The sequence below is a fragment of the Balaenoptera musculus genome, chromosome 14 (genome assembly GCF_009873245.2).
Source record: "Balaenoptera musculus isolate JJ_BM4_2016_0621 chromosome 14, mBalMus1.pri.v3, whole genome shotgun sequence".
In the NCBI taxonomy this organism is placed as follows: domain Eukaryota; kingdom Metazoa; phylum Chordata; class Mammalia; order Artiodactyla; family Balaenopteridae; genus Balaenoptera; species Balaenoptera musculus.
In genome coordinates, this window is record NC_045798.1 from 26,744,423 (window position 1) to 26,761,732 (window position 17,310).

Consider the following 17,310-nt stretch of genomic DNA (forward strand, 5'->3'; position numbering starts at 1 on the left):
TTTAAAAACAATTATTGACACAGCTTTAGAGATTCAAGGCCTCAGGAGTACAAAGCTGACTCCCAAGTCTGTGCTTCTGAAGCCCAAAGGCAAAGAAATCCAGGGCAGTCTGACTACACACTGACGAGAGGCAGGCATTTACCAGCTCCTTTTACAAATGAGGGACAGAGACACAGACAGAAGAAAGACACTGTTGTCATTGAAACGTTGTCACATGTGCATGTTTTACCTTCTCAATAAAAGGTAAAACCCGCAGCAGCACCCCTGTAAGTGCAGGGTGACAATGACATAGGTAGGGAGCAGCCCAGGCAAGAAAGGAACTCTCAAATGGGGATGAACACCCCCCCCCCCCCGCAAAGAACTAAGCACTCAAATCATCAAGTTAGAAAAGAACAAAGAGGGACTTCCCTGGTGGCGCAGTGGTTAAGAATCTGCCTGCCAATGCAGGGGACATGGGTTCGAGCCCAGATCCGGTAAGATCACACCTGCCACAGAGCAACTAAGCCCATGTGCCACAACTACTGAGCCCACGCACCACAACTACTGAACCTGCGTGCCTAGAGCCCGTGCTCCTCAACGAGAAGCCACCGCAATAAGAAGCCTGCATACTGCAACAAAGAGTAACCCCCCGCTCACCGCAACTAGAGAGAGCCCACGCGCAGCAACGAAGACCCAATGCAGCCAAAAACAAATAAATTAAAATAAATAAATTAAAAATAAATTTTAAAAAAGAGCAAAGAGCAAACAAATACCAAGGAAAACAAAAGACATAACATAAAAGCAGAAATTACCATAAAAGCAAAAATTAGCAAATCAGAACACAGAAAAAAGAATGAAATTTCTACTTCTTGATACATGAAGTGAGTATAACCATCTATCAAAATCCACTAAACACAGAAAACACAATCCAATCTCACATATGACCACAGATGCAAACACACTAAAGACTAGGAAATTTAATACACTGGAACATTTAAAAACAGTCCATTGTAATCAAGTGGGAATTAATCCAGAAAGCAATGAGGGGCTTAATTAACAGGCCACTTTGAAAACCCACACCACAAAACCTAATTGACAGTAATATGGCCTTTAATGAAATCCACTCATTCCTGATTAAAAGAGAAAAATTTAGGGTGTGACATCAGCAAAATGGCAAAGCAGGCAGCTCCAAACTCCCATCCCTCCATAGAAACAAACAAAAAAATACTGCAGAAACCGTCAGAACCAACTTTGTCAGAACTCTGGAAAACAGTCAAAGGTTTACAGCAACCTTTGGCTGTGAATGCAGAATCAAGAAAAAGGCAACTAAAACACAGTAGGAAAGCTTTGTGTCGACTTTACCTGCCCTTAGCCTGGCCCCTCCCTGGCTGGGCGACAGGCATCTTGAAGATGGGTGAATGATGGCCACCTCTGACCACCATGTGGGACCCAAGCCCTCCATTCCAGAGAAGCAGAGCAGACCTTATTCACAAATTACTGTCTGTTCTAACCGGTCCAGGGCTACCCGGAGGGCTGACACAGGTGCTCATCTGTTTTGCCTTGCTCAGAACCCACAGAAAAGCACAGGAACTGCTCAAGAAGACTGTAGGGGACTTCCCTGATGGTCCAGTGGTTAAGACTCAGCACTCCAAATGCAGAGGGCCCAGGTTCGATCCCTGGTCAGGGAACTAGATCCTGCATGCTGAAACTAAAGATCCTGTATGCCGCAACAAAGATCCCACGTGCTACAACTAAGACCCGGAGCAGCCAAATAAATAAATAAATAAAAGACTGTAAGGCCATGAAAAACTCACAGCTGCCTATAGCAAAGGATGGCAGGTGAGACACAACAGATTGCATAAAGCCAAGGAGGAAAAGCCACAGAGAAACCCAGGGATATCAGGGCATTCAGAAGTACCCAGGTACACTGGGGAGCTGAAAAAGTCACACATATGCCTAGGACAGGATACACGCTAAGAAAAGAACTGAGAAGATCTGAAGCTTTCACCACCCCCTAACCATAGGCTCAAGGAAAGCTGGAAGTGAAGAAGGCAGAAATGTAACTGGCCTGGCTACATGCTCAAGAAGTACCCTAGCACAGAGCCAATCTGCAAAGACTGAGAGACTTTTTTTAAACTCCTGGCATTCAAGGAAATTTCAGTCAAAACACTGGTGGAACAAAAGCGAAGCCTTCAACACTCAAGAACAGCAAACCCTGCAGGGAGGGGGAGAATCTGATTTCCGCATTATAATATTCAAATGTACAATTTTCAACAGCAACAACAAAATCACAAAGCATACAAAGAAACAGAAAAGTATGGCCTGTTTAAAGGAAAAAAAAAAACTGACAAAAACTATCTCTGAGTAAGCCCAGACATTAGACTTACCAGACAAAGAATTAAAATCAACTGTCTTAAAAATGCTCAAAGAGGGAATTCCCTGGCAGTCCAGTGATTGGGACTTGGTGCTTTCACTGCCATGGGCCCGGATTTGATCCCTGGTTGGGGAACTAAGATCCTGCAAGCTGTGTGGCCAAAAAAACCCCAAAAACCCCCCAAAAAAAAATGCTCAAAGAGGTAAAAAAAATCATGGGCAAAAAAACTAAACAAAACTAGGGACTTCCCTGGTGGTCCAGTGGTAAAGAATCTGCCTTCCAATGCAGGGGATGTGGGTTCGATCCCTGGTCGGAGAACTAAGATCCCACATGCCGTGGGGCAACTAAGCCCGCACACAACTCCTGAGCCCGCAAGCCTCAACTAGAGAGCCCGAGTGCTGCAAACCACAGAGCCCACACACTACAACTAGAGAAGAGAAAACCCACACACCACAACTAGAGAGAAGCCCGCTCACCACAACGAAGAGCCAGCACGCCACAACTAAGACCCGACACAGCCAAAAAAAAAAAAAAAAAAAAAACTGAACAAAGCCAGGAAAATAATGTCTAAACAAAATGAGAACACCAATAAAGACACAGAAATTATAAAAAGGGACTCAACAAAAATTCTGGAGAATAGTACAGTAACTGAAATGAAAAACTCACTAGGGCAATTCAGTAGTAGACTTGAGCAAGCAAAAGAAGGACTCAGCAAACTTGAAGTTAGGATAATTGAAATTATCCCATCTAAGGAGCAGAAGAATGGAGAAAAGTGAACAGAGCGTAGGGACATATGGGACATCACCTAGCACACCAACACACATATTATGGGGGCCCACAAACGGATAAGAAGGACAAAAGGGGCAGAAAGAATATTTAAAAAAATAATGACCCCAAACATTCAAAATTCCATAAAAGATATGAATCTACACATCCAAGAAGCTCAATGAACTGCAAGCAGGATCAACTCAGAGAAATGATACCAAGATATATAGTCAAATCATCAAAGGACAAAGAGATAATCTTGAAAGCAGCAAGAGAAGTAACTTGAAAGCAGCAAACAACTGATTTCTAACCAGAAACCATGGAGGCCAGAAGGCAGTGGGAGGACACATTCAAGGTGCTAAAAGGAAAAGACTGTCAGCAAAAACTATCTTTCAGAAATGAAGGCGAGGGACTTCCCTGGCAGTGCACTGGTTAAGAATCCGCCTGTCAATGCAGGGGACACATGTTTGAACCCTGGTCCGGGAAGATCCCACATGCCTCGGAGCAACTAAGCCTATATGCCACAACTACTGAGCCTGCGCTCTAGAGCCCGTGAGCCACAACTACTGAGCCCGTGTGCCACAACTACTAAAGCCTGTGCACCTAGAGCCCTGCTCCACAACAAGAGAAGCCACCGCAATGAGGAGCCCTAGCACCACAACGAGAAGTAGCCCCCACTCAGTGCAACTAGAGAAAGCCTGCGTGGAGCAACGAAGACCCAATGCAGCCAAAAATAAATAAATAAATAAATAATTTTTTTAAAAAAGAAGAAGAAGAAGAAGAAGGTGAGGGACTTCCCTGGTGGTACAGTGGTTAAGACTCCACACTCCCACTGCAGGCGGAGAGGGTTCGAGCCCTGGTCAAGGAACTAAGATCCCACATGCTGTGTGGCATGGCCAGAAAAAAATTAAAAAAAAAAAAAAGAAGGCATAATTAAGATATTCCCAGATAAAAAAAATCTAAAAGAGAAAGAGGGAATGAATTCATCACTAGTAGATGTTCTGTAAAGGAAATACAAAAGGGAGTCTTCAGGCTAAACAAAAAGATACTAGACAGTAACTTGAAGTCATAAAAAGAAATTTAAAAAAATGGTTAAGAAACTATACAAGATAATATAAAACCCAACATTATTGGTTATTATACTTTGGGTTTGTAACTTCTCTTTGCGACAGTAACAATATAAGAGGGACTGGGTAATGGAAATATATAGGACCAGAGTGTTTGTAACTACTGAAATTAAGTTGGTATTATTCAAAGCAGGTTGTTAAAAGATTAAGATGTTAATTGTAATCCCCAAGGTAACCTCTAAGAAAATAACTAACAGGCATACAGAAAAGAAAAGAAGAATGGAATCAAAATAATACGCTACAAAAAAATCAACTAAATACCCAAAAAAGGCAATAATGGAAGAATTTAGGAACAAAATGCATACATGACATCCAGAAAACAAATAGATAACAGAAGCAAATACTTTCTTATCAGTAATTACTTGAAATGTGAATGAAATAAACTCTCCACTTAAAAGACGGAAATTGCCAGAATGGATAAGAAAACACAATCCACCCATATGCTGCCTATAAGAGATTCACTTTACATACAAAGACACAAAGAGATTAGAAGTAAATGACGCAAAAAGTACAAGACACAAAGGACATTATATATTGGTAAAAGGTTCAATCCATCAAGAAGATATGACAATTATACATCTATATGCAACTAACAAATTATGAACCAAAACACACGAAGCAAAAATTGATGGCACTGAAGGGAGAAATATGTTATAAACTAATAGTTGGAGATTTCAATACCCCACTTTCAATACCAGAACAAGACAGAAGATCAACAAATATCTTTCTGACCACTATGGAATACAACTAGAAATCAATAATGGAAGGAAAGCTGGAAAACTCACAAGTATGAGGAAATTAAACACTCTTAAACAACCAATTGGTCAAAAAGGAAATCACATGGGAAATTAGAAAATACCTTGAGATGATAAACACAAGACATCAAAACTTAAGGATGCAGCAAAAGTAGTGCCCAGAGGAAAATTTACAGCTGTAAATGCCTACAACAAAAAAGAAGGATCTCAAATCAATAATCTAACTGAATACCTTAAAAAATGAGAAGAGAACAAACTGAACCCAAAACCAGAAGAAAGAAGTAAGTAGTAACAATTACAGAGGAGATAAACAGTGAAGGAAAAAAATAGAGAAAAAAAAATCAATGAAAACAAGTTGGTTCTTTGAAGAGATCAACAAAAGTGACAAACTTTTAGCTAGACTAAGGAAAAAAGAGAGGAAATCCATATTACTAAAATCAGAAATGAAAGTGGGAACATTACATTTATTATAGAAATAAAAAGGGATTACAAGAGAATACTATGAACAGTTGTACACCAAAAAATTGGATAACCTAGATGAAATGGACAAATTCATAGAAACACACAATCTACCGAAACTGAATTGAGAAAAAATCTAAATAGACCTATAAGTAGTAAAGAAACTGAATCAGTAATCCAGTAATCAAAAACCTCTCAACAAAGTAAAGTTCTGAATTGGATGGCTTTTCTTGGTGAATTCTACCAAACATTAAAAAAATTAACACCAATCATTCTTGAACTCTTCCAAAAAACTGAAGAGGTGGGAACACTTTCTAACTCATTCTACAAGTCTAGCATAACCCTGATATCAGAGTCAAAGACACTATTAGAAAAGTATATGAATTTTGATGCAAAAATCCTCAACAAAATACTAGCAAACTGAAATTCAGCAGCATATTAAAAGGATCATACACCATGACCAAGTAGGATTTATCCCAGGTATGCGAGGATAGTTCAACATACAAAAATCAATCAACACACCATGTTAATAGAATGAAGAAGGAAAAAAGATCATCTCAATTGATGCAGAAAAGCATTTGACAAAATCTAACACACTTTTGTGATGAAAACACTCAATAAACTAGGAACAGAAAGAAATTCCAACATGAAAAAAGCCTACAGCCAACCTGAAAAGCCTACAGCCAACGTCACACTGAATGGTGAAAGTCTGAAAGCTTTTCTCCTAAAATTAGTAACAAGACAAGGATGCCGACATTTTTTATTTTTATTTTTTGGCTGCACTGTACAGCTTGTGGGATCTTAGTTCCCCAACCAAGGATCAAACTTGGGCCCCGGCAGTGAAAGCCCCGAGTCCTAATCACTGGACTGCCAGGGTATTCCCAAGGATGCCCACTTTTTTTTTTTTGGCTGCGTCAGGTCTTAGTTGTGGCACGCGGGATCTTTTGTTGCGGCGTGTGGGCTCTGTAGTTTGCAGCACGCAGGCTCTCTAGTCGAGGTGCGTGGGCTCGGTAGTTGTGGCACACGTGCTTAGCTGCCCCGCGGCATGTGGGATCTTAGTTCCCCGACCACGGATCGAACCCGCGTCCCCTGCACTGGAAGGCAGATTCTTTACCACTGGACCACCAGGGAAGTCCCAAGGATGCCCACTTTTGCCACTTGTATTCAATACAATATTTGGTAGTTCTAGCCAGGGCAATCAGGCAAGAAAAAGAAATAAAAGGCATCCAGATTGGAAAGGGAGAAACAAAACTACCTCTATTCAGAGATGAACTGATCTCATATGTAGAAAACTAAAGATTACTCATACACAAACTGTTTAAAAAAATGAATTTAGCAACGTTCCTGGATACAAAATCAACACGCCAGTATCAGTTGCATTTCTATACACTAACAGTGAACAACAATGAATCCGAAAACGAAATTAAGGAAACAATTCCACTTACAGTAACACTGAAGAGTAAAATATCTAGGAATAAATTTAACCGAGGTGGCTGTTACAGACTGAATGTCTATGTCCCCTCCGAATTCTTATATTGAAGCCCTAACCCCAGTGTGGCTAGAGAATAAGGAAGTAATTAAGGTTAAATGATGTCACAGGGTAGAGTCCTGAACTGACAGCATTAGTATCCTAAAAAGAAGAGAGCTCCCAGGACTCCCCTGGTGGTCCAGTGGTTAAGACTCCATGCTTTCACTGCTGAGGGCACAGGTTCAATCCCTGGACGGGGAACTAAGATCCTGTAGGCTGCGTGGCGCGGCCAAAAATAAAGAAAGAGAGCACCCTTGCTCTCTCTCCCCGTGCACTGAGAAAAGCCCACATGAGGACACAACAAGAAGGCTATGGAGGAGTCCTCATCAGAAACCAACCGAATTTTTTAAATGTTTGGTAGAGTTCACCAAGAAAAGTCATCCAATTCAGAACTTTACTTTGTTGGGAGGTTTTTGATTACTGATTACTGCCAGACTTTGATCTGGGACTTCTGGCCTCCAGAACTGTGAGAAAATTGAATTCTGTTGTTTCAAGTGACCCAGGCTATGATTTTGTTTTGGTTTTGTTTTTTCATCCTGAGCTGAAAAATATAGAGGTGTAAAACTTGTACACCAAAAATTACAAAACACTGCTGAAAGAAGTTAAAGAAAACCTAAATAATGGAAAGACATCTTGGGTTCCTGGACTGCAAGTCTTACTATTATAAAGATGACAATACTACACAGAGTGATCTAAAGATTCAATATAATCTCTATCAAAACGTCAATAATTTTTTTTTCAAATGGAAAAACCCATCCTAAAATTCATATGGGATCTCAAGGTGTTACTGAACCAAACTTAGGTCTGTTGGCCCACGCTCAGTAAAACCAATCTACTGACACTGAGTTGTGGTGAAGGAAAGTGCAGGATGCCAAGCAAGGAGTCCAAGGCAGCTAGTGCTCAAAATACCCGAACTCCCCAATGGGTTTCAGCAAAGCATTTTTAAAGGCCAGGTGAGGGAGGGAAGTCCCAGGGTATGTAATCAACTTGTGCACAATTCTGATTGGTTGATGGTGAGGTAACAGGGTAGTGTCACAGGGGTTAACATTATCAATCCTTAGGTGCCAGTAGGTCTGGGAGCTACCTACTCATGGTCATCAAGTAGTTAATTTCTTCCATTTGGTGGTGGTTTTAGCAACTGTAAAACAACTCAAGAAATGTACATCAGATACTTTTATCTAGGTACTTCAGGGAGGAGCTAAAGCAGAGGGTATGGGGGAGGGGTCTGTTCCGGGAAGGCCCCATAGGGTCCTGCTCAGTTACACAGGGGCCCTGAATAGTCAAAACAATCTCGAAAAAGATCACAGTTGGAGAATTCACATTTCCTGATTTCAAAAACTTACTACAAAGCTACAGTAATCAAAACAGTGTGGTACTGGCATAAGGACAGACATTCAGACCAATAGAACAGAACTGAAGGACATCGCTGGTGGCGCAGTGGATAAGACTCCATGTTCCCAATGCAGGGGGCCCGGGTTTGACCCCAGTCAGGGAACTAGATACCACACGCATGCCACAACTAAAGAGCCCATGAGCCACAACTAAGGAGCCCACTTGCCTCAACTAAAGGAGCCCACGTGCCGCAACTAAGGAGCCTGAGAGCTGCAACTAAGGAGCCCACCTGCCGCAACTAAGACCCAGTGCAACCAAATAAATAAATAAATATAAAAAGGAACAGAATTGAGAGTCCAGAATTAAACCCTCACATATATGTTCTATTATTTTTTTTAATTTTTATTGGAGTATAGTTGATTTACAATGTTGTGTTAGTTTCTGCTGTACAGCAAAGTGAATCAGTTATATGTATATCCACTCTTTTTTAGATTCTTTCCCCATACAGGCCATTACAGAGTACTGAGTAGAGTTCCCTGTGCTACACTGTAGATCCTTATTAGTTATCTAGCTCTATTAATTTTTGACAAGGATGCCAGAATCATTCAATGGGAAAAAGCAGTCTTTTCGACAAATGGTCCTGGGAAGATTGTACATCCACATGCAATAGAATGAAGTTGGACCCTTACCCTATACCATTTTAAAAAACTCAAAATGGAACAGAGCTAAGTTCAAGAGTTAAGACTATAAAAATTCTCAGAAGAAAACAGGGCAAAACCTGCATGACCTTGGATTTGGCAACGGTTTCTCAAATATGGCACTGAAAGCACAGGCAACAGTAGAAAAAACAGATAAAATGGACTTCATGAATATTAAAAACTTCGTGCATCAAAGGACACAGTCAAGAGAATAAAAAGACAACCAAATGAATGGGAAAAAATATCTGCAAATTATATATCTAGTAAGGGTTTAATATGTAGAATATATAACGAACTCCTTTAACTCAAAGACAAAGAGACAAACAACCCAACTCAGAATGTGTATAGCAGCTTTATTCAGAACTGCCAAAATTTGGAAGCAATCAAAATGTCCTTCAGGAGGTGAATGGATAAACAAACCGTGTACATTCGGACAACAGAATATTATTTGGTGCTAAAAAGAAATGAGCTATCAAAACACAACGAAATCTTAATTGCACATTACTAAACGAAAGAAGCCAATCTGAAAAGCTGCTGTATGATTCCAACCATACAACAGTCTTGAACGTCCAAACTATGAATACAGTTAAAAAAAAAAATCAGTACTTGCCAGGAGTGGGGAAGGATTGAACAAACAGAGCACGTAGGATCTGAGGCAGTGAAACTACTCTATATGATACTCTAATGGTGGATACGTGTCATTATACATTGTTCAAACTCACAGAATGTACACCAAGAGTGACTCCGATGTAAACTGTGCCCTTTAGGTGATTATGGTGTGGCAACATAGGTTCATCAGTTATAACAAATGCCCGGCTCTGGTGGGGGATGTTGATAATGGGGGAGACTATGTGGGGGAGGGGGGGAGGGGTATACCTGAAATATCTGTCCTTCCTCTTAATTTTGCTGCAAACCTAACACTGCTCTTAAAAAAAAAGTCTTTAAAGGATTTCCCTGGTGGTGCAGTGGTTAAGAATCCACCTGCCAATGCAGGGTACACGGGTTCGAGCCCTCCAGGAAGATCCCACATGCCGCAGAGCAACCAAGCCCGTGCACCACAACTACTGAGCCTGTGCTCTAGAGCCTGCGAGCCACAACTACTGAGGCCGTGTGCCACAACTACTGAAGCCCACGCGCCTAGAGCCTATGCTCCACAACAAAGAGAAGCCACCACAATGAGAAGCCCGCGCACTGCAATGAAGAGTAGCCCCCGCTCTCCATAACCAGAGAAAGCTCGCGAGCAGCAATGAAGACCCAATGCAGCCAAAAATAAATAAATAAATATAGAAATAAAATTTTTTAAAAAAGGGGGGGGGGTTAAAGAACTTTAGACATTCCCCCAAAGATATACAAATGGCCAATAAAAACATGAAACAATGCTCAACATCCTTAATCACGAGGAAAATGCAAATCAAAACCACCATGAGATACCAATTCACATCTACTAGAATGGTTATAACTTAAAAAAAAAAAAGGAAAATAATTGTTGGTGAGGATGTGGAAAAACTGGAATCCTTGTGCACTGCTGGTGGGAATGTAAGATGGTGCAGCCACTGTGGAAATCAGTCTGGCAGTTCCTCAAAGAGTTAAACACAGAGTTACCATGTGATCCACAAATTCCACTTCTACATATATACCCCGAAAAACTGAAGATGGGGACTCAGGCAGATACCTGCATACCAACGCTCACAGCAGCATCACCCACAACAGCCAAAGGTGCAAACGAGCCTAGCGCCCATCAACAGATGGATAAACAAAAGGTGGTGTACACTGGGACATCCCTGGCGGTCCAGGGGTTAAGACTCCACACTCCCACTGCAGGGTGCATGGGTTCGATCCCTGATCAGGAAACTAAGATCCTGCATGCTGCAAGGCGAGGCCAAAAAAAAAAAAAAAAAAAAAAGGTGGTGTAGACATACAAAAGAAAATTATTCATCCATAAAAATGATGTTCTGATACATGGTATGATGTACATGAACCTTGAAAAAATCATGCTGAGTGAAATAAGCCAGATAAAAAAGGACAAATTTTATATGATTCATTTATGTGAAATATCTACAATAAGCAAATTCACTGACATAGAGAGTAGATTAGGGAGTACTAGGGGTTGGGGGACAGGAGAGCGGAGAGTTATTACTTCATGGCTACAGAATTTCTGTTTGAGTGATAAGTTTTGGAAATTCAGTGATTGATGATGGCTGCAAAACATTTTGACTGTAATTAATGTCACTGAATTGTACACTTAAAAAGTACTATAGGGCTTCCCTGGTGGCACAGTGGTTGAGAATCTGCCTGCCAATGCAGGGGACACGGGTTCGAGCCCTGGTCTGGGAAGATCGCACATGCCACGGAGCAACTAGGCCCGTGAGCCACAACTACTGAGCCTGCGCGTCTGGAGCCTGTGCTCCGCAACAAGAGAGGCCGCGACAGTGAGAGGCCCGTGCACTGCCATGAAGAGGGGCCCCCGCTCGCCGCAACTAGAGAAAGCCCTCGCACAGAAACGAAGACCCAACACAGCCATAAATAAATAAATTAATAATTAAAAATTTTTTAAAAATAAAAAATAAAAGTACTATAGGGCTTCCCTGGTGGCGCAGTGGTTGAGAGTCTGCCTGCCAATGCAGGGAACGCGGGTTTGAGCCCTGGTCCGGGAAGATCCCACATGCCGCGGAGCAGCTGGGCCCGTGAGCCACAATTACTGAGCCTGCACGTCTGGAGCCCGTGCTCTGCAACAAGAGAGGCCGCGATAGTGAGAGGCCCGCGCACCGCGATGAAGAGTGGCCCCCGCTCGCCGCAACTGGAGAAAGCCCTTGCACAGAAACGAAGACCCAACGCAGCCAAAAATAAATAAAGAAATAAAATTAAAAAAAAAAAACTTTAAAAAGTACTATAATGGCAAATTTTATGTCATATATATTTTACCACAATAAAAAAAATTGATGAAGCAAAATTTTTAAATTTTTTAAAAGAGAAACTTTAAAATTAGGAATTTTGAATAAACAAAATTTAAAAGAAAACACTAAGCTGAAAATTATTTGTCCCAGATGCAAAGGATTAATACACAGAATTCCTGCAATTCGACAAACATACTAAAACCTTATTAGATAACAGAATGTAGAGACATAAACAGTCAATAAATAAGTGAAAAAACCTTCAACTGCAAAAACAAAATTTTAAATGCAAATTACTATGGTCCGAATGTTTGTGTCCCCCCAAATTCCTATGTCAAAACCTACCACCCCAGACTTCCCTGGTGGCACAGTGGCTAAGAGTCTGCCTGCCAATGCAGGGGACACGGGTTCAAGGCCTGGTTAGGGAAGATCCCACATGCCGCAAAGCAACTAAGCCCGTGAGCCACAAATACTGAAGCCCGCACACCTAGAGCCCGTGCTCCACAACAAGAGAAGGCACCACAATGAAAAGCCTACGCACCACAACAAAGAGTAGCCCCCACTCACCACAACCAGAGAAAGCCCGCGTGCAGCAACGAAGACCCAACACAGCCAGAAAAAAAAAAAAAACCTACCCCCCTAAGGTGATGGTGTGGGGAGGTGGGGCCTCTGGGAGGGGATTAGACCACCAGGGCAGAGCCCTCACAAATGGGACTGGTGCCCCTTCTGCCATGCGAGGAACAGCCTGTGACTCGTGAGAAGAGGGCCCTCACCCAACTAGCACTGATCTCAGACCTCCAGCTTCCAGGACTGTGAGAAATAAATTTCTGTTGCTTATAAGCTCAGCTGTCTAGTATTTTGTTATACAACAGCCCAAATGGGACAAAGACACAAATCAAGCTGAGAACTTCTGCACCTATCAAACTGACAAGAATTTCTCTCTGCGTGTTATTTCATGGACCCTCTGTTAGATATGGGCAAACAGCGTTCCAGAGAGCCCCAGAGTGAGACTAAGCATTTAACATGTGCACTTACTGAACTTTTACAACAGCCAGAAGGGAAGCGCTCTTTTTAGCAGTGAGGACGCTTGGACTAACTGTGTAGCTGGCCCAAGATCACCGCCCCTCCAGTCAGGGGCAGGGCTGGGGCTCTCCCCTTGGGCAGCGGGACCCCACAGGCTGGGTGCTGAAGTATGTGCCACTCAGAACCCCCTTTAAAAATGCTCAGCAACCTCCACGACAGCCAAGGACACGTGTGGGCACTTGTGCAGACAGCACCCGTAGGAGTATAAACTAGCACAACCTTTCTGGAGAATAATCTGACAACATATATAGCCCTACAGATGGTTTTTCCTTATACATAGTACAACCCTGATCCTAACGGAATATATAATACAGAATACTGTATCTTAAGATCAGAATCTAAAATAAACAAAGATGACTATATTGTACACCTATAACTTATAAAACATGGGTTATTGGATAGTTAGTAAAACTTATGTTCATGAAGAGTTTCAAGGCAACGACCAAATAATGATAAAATTATGGCATCATTATGACATTAGCAACTGGCCCATTAAAGGGGGTGTGAGCACCCAGTTAGGGGTGGACACGCCCACTGGGAGAGAAGCCTGAAGAAGGTTCACCACTAGGCCCCTGTTCCTGAAGGGGAGGTGCCAAAAACTCACTAAACTGATTCTTCATAATGGGATTATGGGATTCTTTTCTTCCTTAGACCTTACATCTGAATTTTAAATGGAAAAATGTTATATAAAAACAAGTGTTTAAAGGGAATCAACCTGAACTGCCATGGTAACGATGAAGTGCCCCCGCCGTCACCCCCTGGGGTCTGGGCCTGCCCACTCTCTGAACTGCAACCAGGGTGGATTTGCCACGTGGCTTCCCCAGGACCAGCAAGCACCCTACTGTAAAGGCCCACTTGCCGGGGGCCACATCTTTATCAGCCTGGCCCTGCTTTCACTCCAGCTGGATGGACCCCAGGTGAGTTTGGGGAGAAGACCCCCTGCTGACCCAGCCCCTACAGAGCAGGAAGACCCGAGGCCCAGGTGTGGGGTACTAGTGGGGACCCTGGACAGAGTAGTTGCCAACTGCTTCCTTCACACTCTCCTCACGCCAACCCAGGGGACCAGGCCGTGTTCACAGGAAGGAAGCCAGAGAAGTAGGAAGAGGCAGCGTGAGCAGGGCAAGAGGAGCCCTGGCCATAGCCCTGTCTCCAGGCACAGCTTCCCCAGATGCTCCAGACACTGCCTGGAGCCTTGGCCCAGGCCACTGGGACTCTACCAGCCATCTCCACCCGGGGCTCAATGAGAAGTCGCCCGTTCCACAGGCTCTGCCGATGTGACGCCAGGGAGGTGCCTGCCAGACAGCCACCTACCCTTGGAGTCGGCCACTGAGCTCCCACGGTAGGCTGCCCAGCCTGACCGCTTAAAACTGTCCCGGTCGTTCTTATCATTTTTCAGAAGATCCACATCTTAACTATTCACCTATTTTATCAGTAGGAAACAAAATCTCAATTAGGAAAGTGCCAGGGGTCAGATGGTCTTGGGCATCCTTCCACTCAACATCTAATAGGTCCCCACAGTGGGCAAGGGCTGGGGGCAAAACTAGGCGGGACACTGCCAGGTTTATAATTTTCGGTGTGCACTGAAACACTACAAAGCATATCTTTCCTTAGTTATCCAAACGACTATAAAAATAAACTACAAATCCAATATTTGCTGTTCACGTTCCAGGGACTGTTAAAGAAGCATGACCTAGAACCAGTGTCAAGAAGGAAGCATCTCCAGTCAGCGTGCTCTCTGCTTGGCTCTGGCAAAGTGACCCATCTCTTCGTAACGAGAGATTTTACACCAGGCGGCGGCAGGGATGGGGGGCGCGGGGGGAGGGGGTGAGGCACTGGACAGGGGGGATGAAAGGAGGCGGCGGGGGGTGGGAAGAACAGGAAGGAACGGGGGTCACTGGCACAGAGGGTCTCTGTCGCAATCCGGGGACACGGAAGGCACATGACGCCCAAGTAAGGCTGCCTCCGGCAAGCGGGCAGGAGCAGAGGCCAAGACGCACCCCTCCACGTCCAGCAAGAACCCAGTGACCTGACACTGGAAGAAGCAAGGTCCCCAAGAGACAAAACAGAGCGAGAGAAAGGCGAGAGGCTGGACAAGAGCCATGGCTAAGAGTTGAGAGGAAGTGGCAGGACAGGAGTGAGGACCTCAGGGCCGGGGCTGGACCTGCCGAGCCGAGGCTAAGGACGTGGGCCAGGTGTTGCCAGAAGCAGTTCTGGGAGGACAGGAAAACTGGGGTCAGTTTCCCCACTCAGCTGGAGTCAGCGCGGGACAAGCCTCTGGAGGGGGAGATGAAGAGCTGCAGAAAGAGCAGATGCGGAATCCAGAGGGCAGGGAGGCCACAGGAAGCCGCAGTGAGGAGGGGGCCCGAGCGCCCAAAGGAAGTCTGGGCGACAGGGAGTGGCGCGTGGGGGCAGATGCCCCAGAGAAATACTGGGGGCCACTAGGCAAAGGGACTAGAGACCAATGGGAGGCACAGACTGGAGGGTCCCAAGAATAAAACCTGGAACACAGGTGTCCAGAGGGTTAGAGACACAGACGCAAACCCAGGCAGGAGAGCAAAGAGAAGACATGGATGGAAACACCCGCTACCTCCCAAGAGAGGTCGGAGAAAGCGGCCCGTCTGGACAAACGCGGCCAGGCAGAGAGAAGCCAGGGAAGAGCAGGAGCACAGACACACGTCCTTTCCGGGCCGACCCCCACAGGCCCGGAAGGCTCGGACCCCAGAATGTCAGGAGACCAGAGCCCACATGGGCTCCCCTTCACGGCCCTGCCCTGTGAGCCTCCGCGACAGCCTCCTCGGGCACCTGCTGGCCGCCTAGAGTCAGAGCCGCCTTGGGAGCAGAGAGAGAAGCCCGCAGCACACACATCAGCGTAAAGAATAATCTGGTAAGAAGTGGAGGTGTTCAATACTCACAGGAACAATAAGCCCTTGCCAAGTCAATAAATTAGCTTCATCAACCTGGATGTTACGGAAGTTTTTCATCCCACATTTGCGGATTTCTTCAAGCTCCTGTTGATTGACAAAGCATAAAGGGGTGTCAAATAGGGGAAAGCACCACACGTTAGATCCCTCCTGACTCCCTCAAATTAAACCGAGTGCCAACATCGCCACCAAGGCCATCTCAGAGCGTGGCTGGATGCCCTGGCCTGGTTAAAAGGCCTGGAGCCGCGGTGGCCCCCTTGACCCGTACCCCAGACCAAGACAAGCACCCACCTCGGTGAACCCACAGCCCCAGTGGACGATCCCCTCCCCTATGGGCTGTCCCCACGCAGCAGGGGCACAGGCCAGGTGCTGCAGACCTGACTCCTTCCAACCCAGATCTATGAAGTGCTGCCTCCGTGTAAAGGTGAATGGACTGGGGAAGAGAAGCAAACAAACCCACAGTTTTCCACCCAACGCCGGAGTGCAGTTTCAGAAGGGCTCTCCCTCCACAGGGCACATGACTGGGGCACGACGACCCAGGCTGGGGGTGGAGGGGGGGTGGGGGAGGATGGAAACCTTCACTAAGCCTAGGTTTCCTCTGCTGCAAAAGAAGGGTATTGAGACCCAAAGATGTAGACAAGGAGGGGGAACCATGCTATGAGCAAGAGAACGCCTTGCAAACATATGAGGGGTTGTTATCATACAAATGCCACTTCATCCAGAAAGCACGGCCGGCCAGGCGACAGCAGGGCCCTGTCCCATCTCTAGCCTAGAATTGTCTATCACTTGTTTTTCAACCCTGCACTAGCCTGACACTTCCCACCGCTTCCCCGACAACTCGAGTGACCATCCAACAGGCGTTACGGCCCAAGCCACCCACTGCACACCCACCCGCCCACCCGGGTCCCCCATGCTCCTCCATCCTCAGAGCCTAGAGTGAGGCGCTCCCCCACCACACCCCGACCCGGCTCTCGTCCACGACACAACAGCATCCTCCGCATCTCCTGGATGCCTCTCTCTGCGACCCCACAGCACCACCCGGCCCAGCCCTGCCTCCTCCACGGGGCCCACAGGATGGCGTCCCACAGCCCGGGCTTCCTCCTCGCTGGTCCGGCCCACGCAGCCCTCTAGAACCAGGAAGCCCCTTCATGTTTGGTGCCGTGGCGCAGGATGGCACGGAGGCTCTGAACCAGCCCCCCCATCCTCTGCGCCCCACATTCCCATCAAACGGCTAGTGTACAAGGCACCTTGGGGGATACGAGATAAGGAAGGAGAGTCCCGAGAAAGGGGGCTGAGCCGATGTTACAGGTGTGCCTGGCACGGGGCAGGATGAGGAGGACAGCACGTCAAGTGACCGCACAGAGGAGACAGGTGGGACACGCTGCTGCTTGGTGGCAG

The 17,310-nt window shown here is 45.3% G+C and overlaps 1 protein-coding gene and 1 non-coding gene across 4 annotated transcripts in view; one reads left to right on the top strand and one right to left on the bottom strand.

Moving 5' to 3' along the window:
• Positions 1-17,310, bottom strand: part of UBE2L3 (ubiquitin conjugating enzyme E2 L3) — a 44,254-nt gene that overhangs the window by 14,715 nt on the left and 12,229 nt on the right. For 2 of the 3 annotated variants that reach the window (XM_036822969.1, XM_036822971.1), the window contains exon 2: positions 15,904-15,999. The exons of the other annotated variant lie outside the window; for it this stretch is intronic. In XM_036822969.1, coding sequence (XP_036678864.1) covers positions 15,904-15,999 — 96 coding nt within the window. The remainder of the gene's footprint in view (positions 1-15,903; positions 16,000-17,310) is intronic. 3 annotated transcript variants of the gene reach the window in all.
• TRNAW-CCA lies at positions 1,595-1,667 on the top strand. Its single transcript has one exon. It is a non-coding gene; the product is annotated as a tRNA-Trp (tRNA).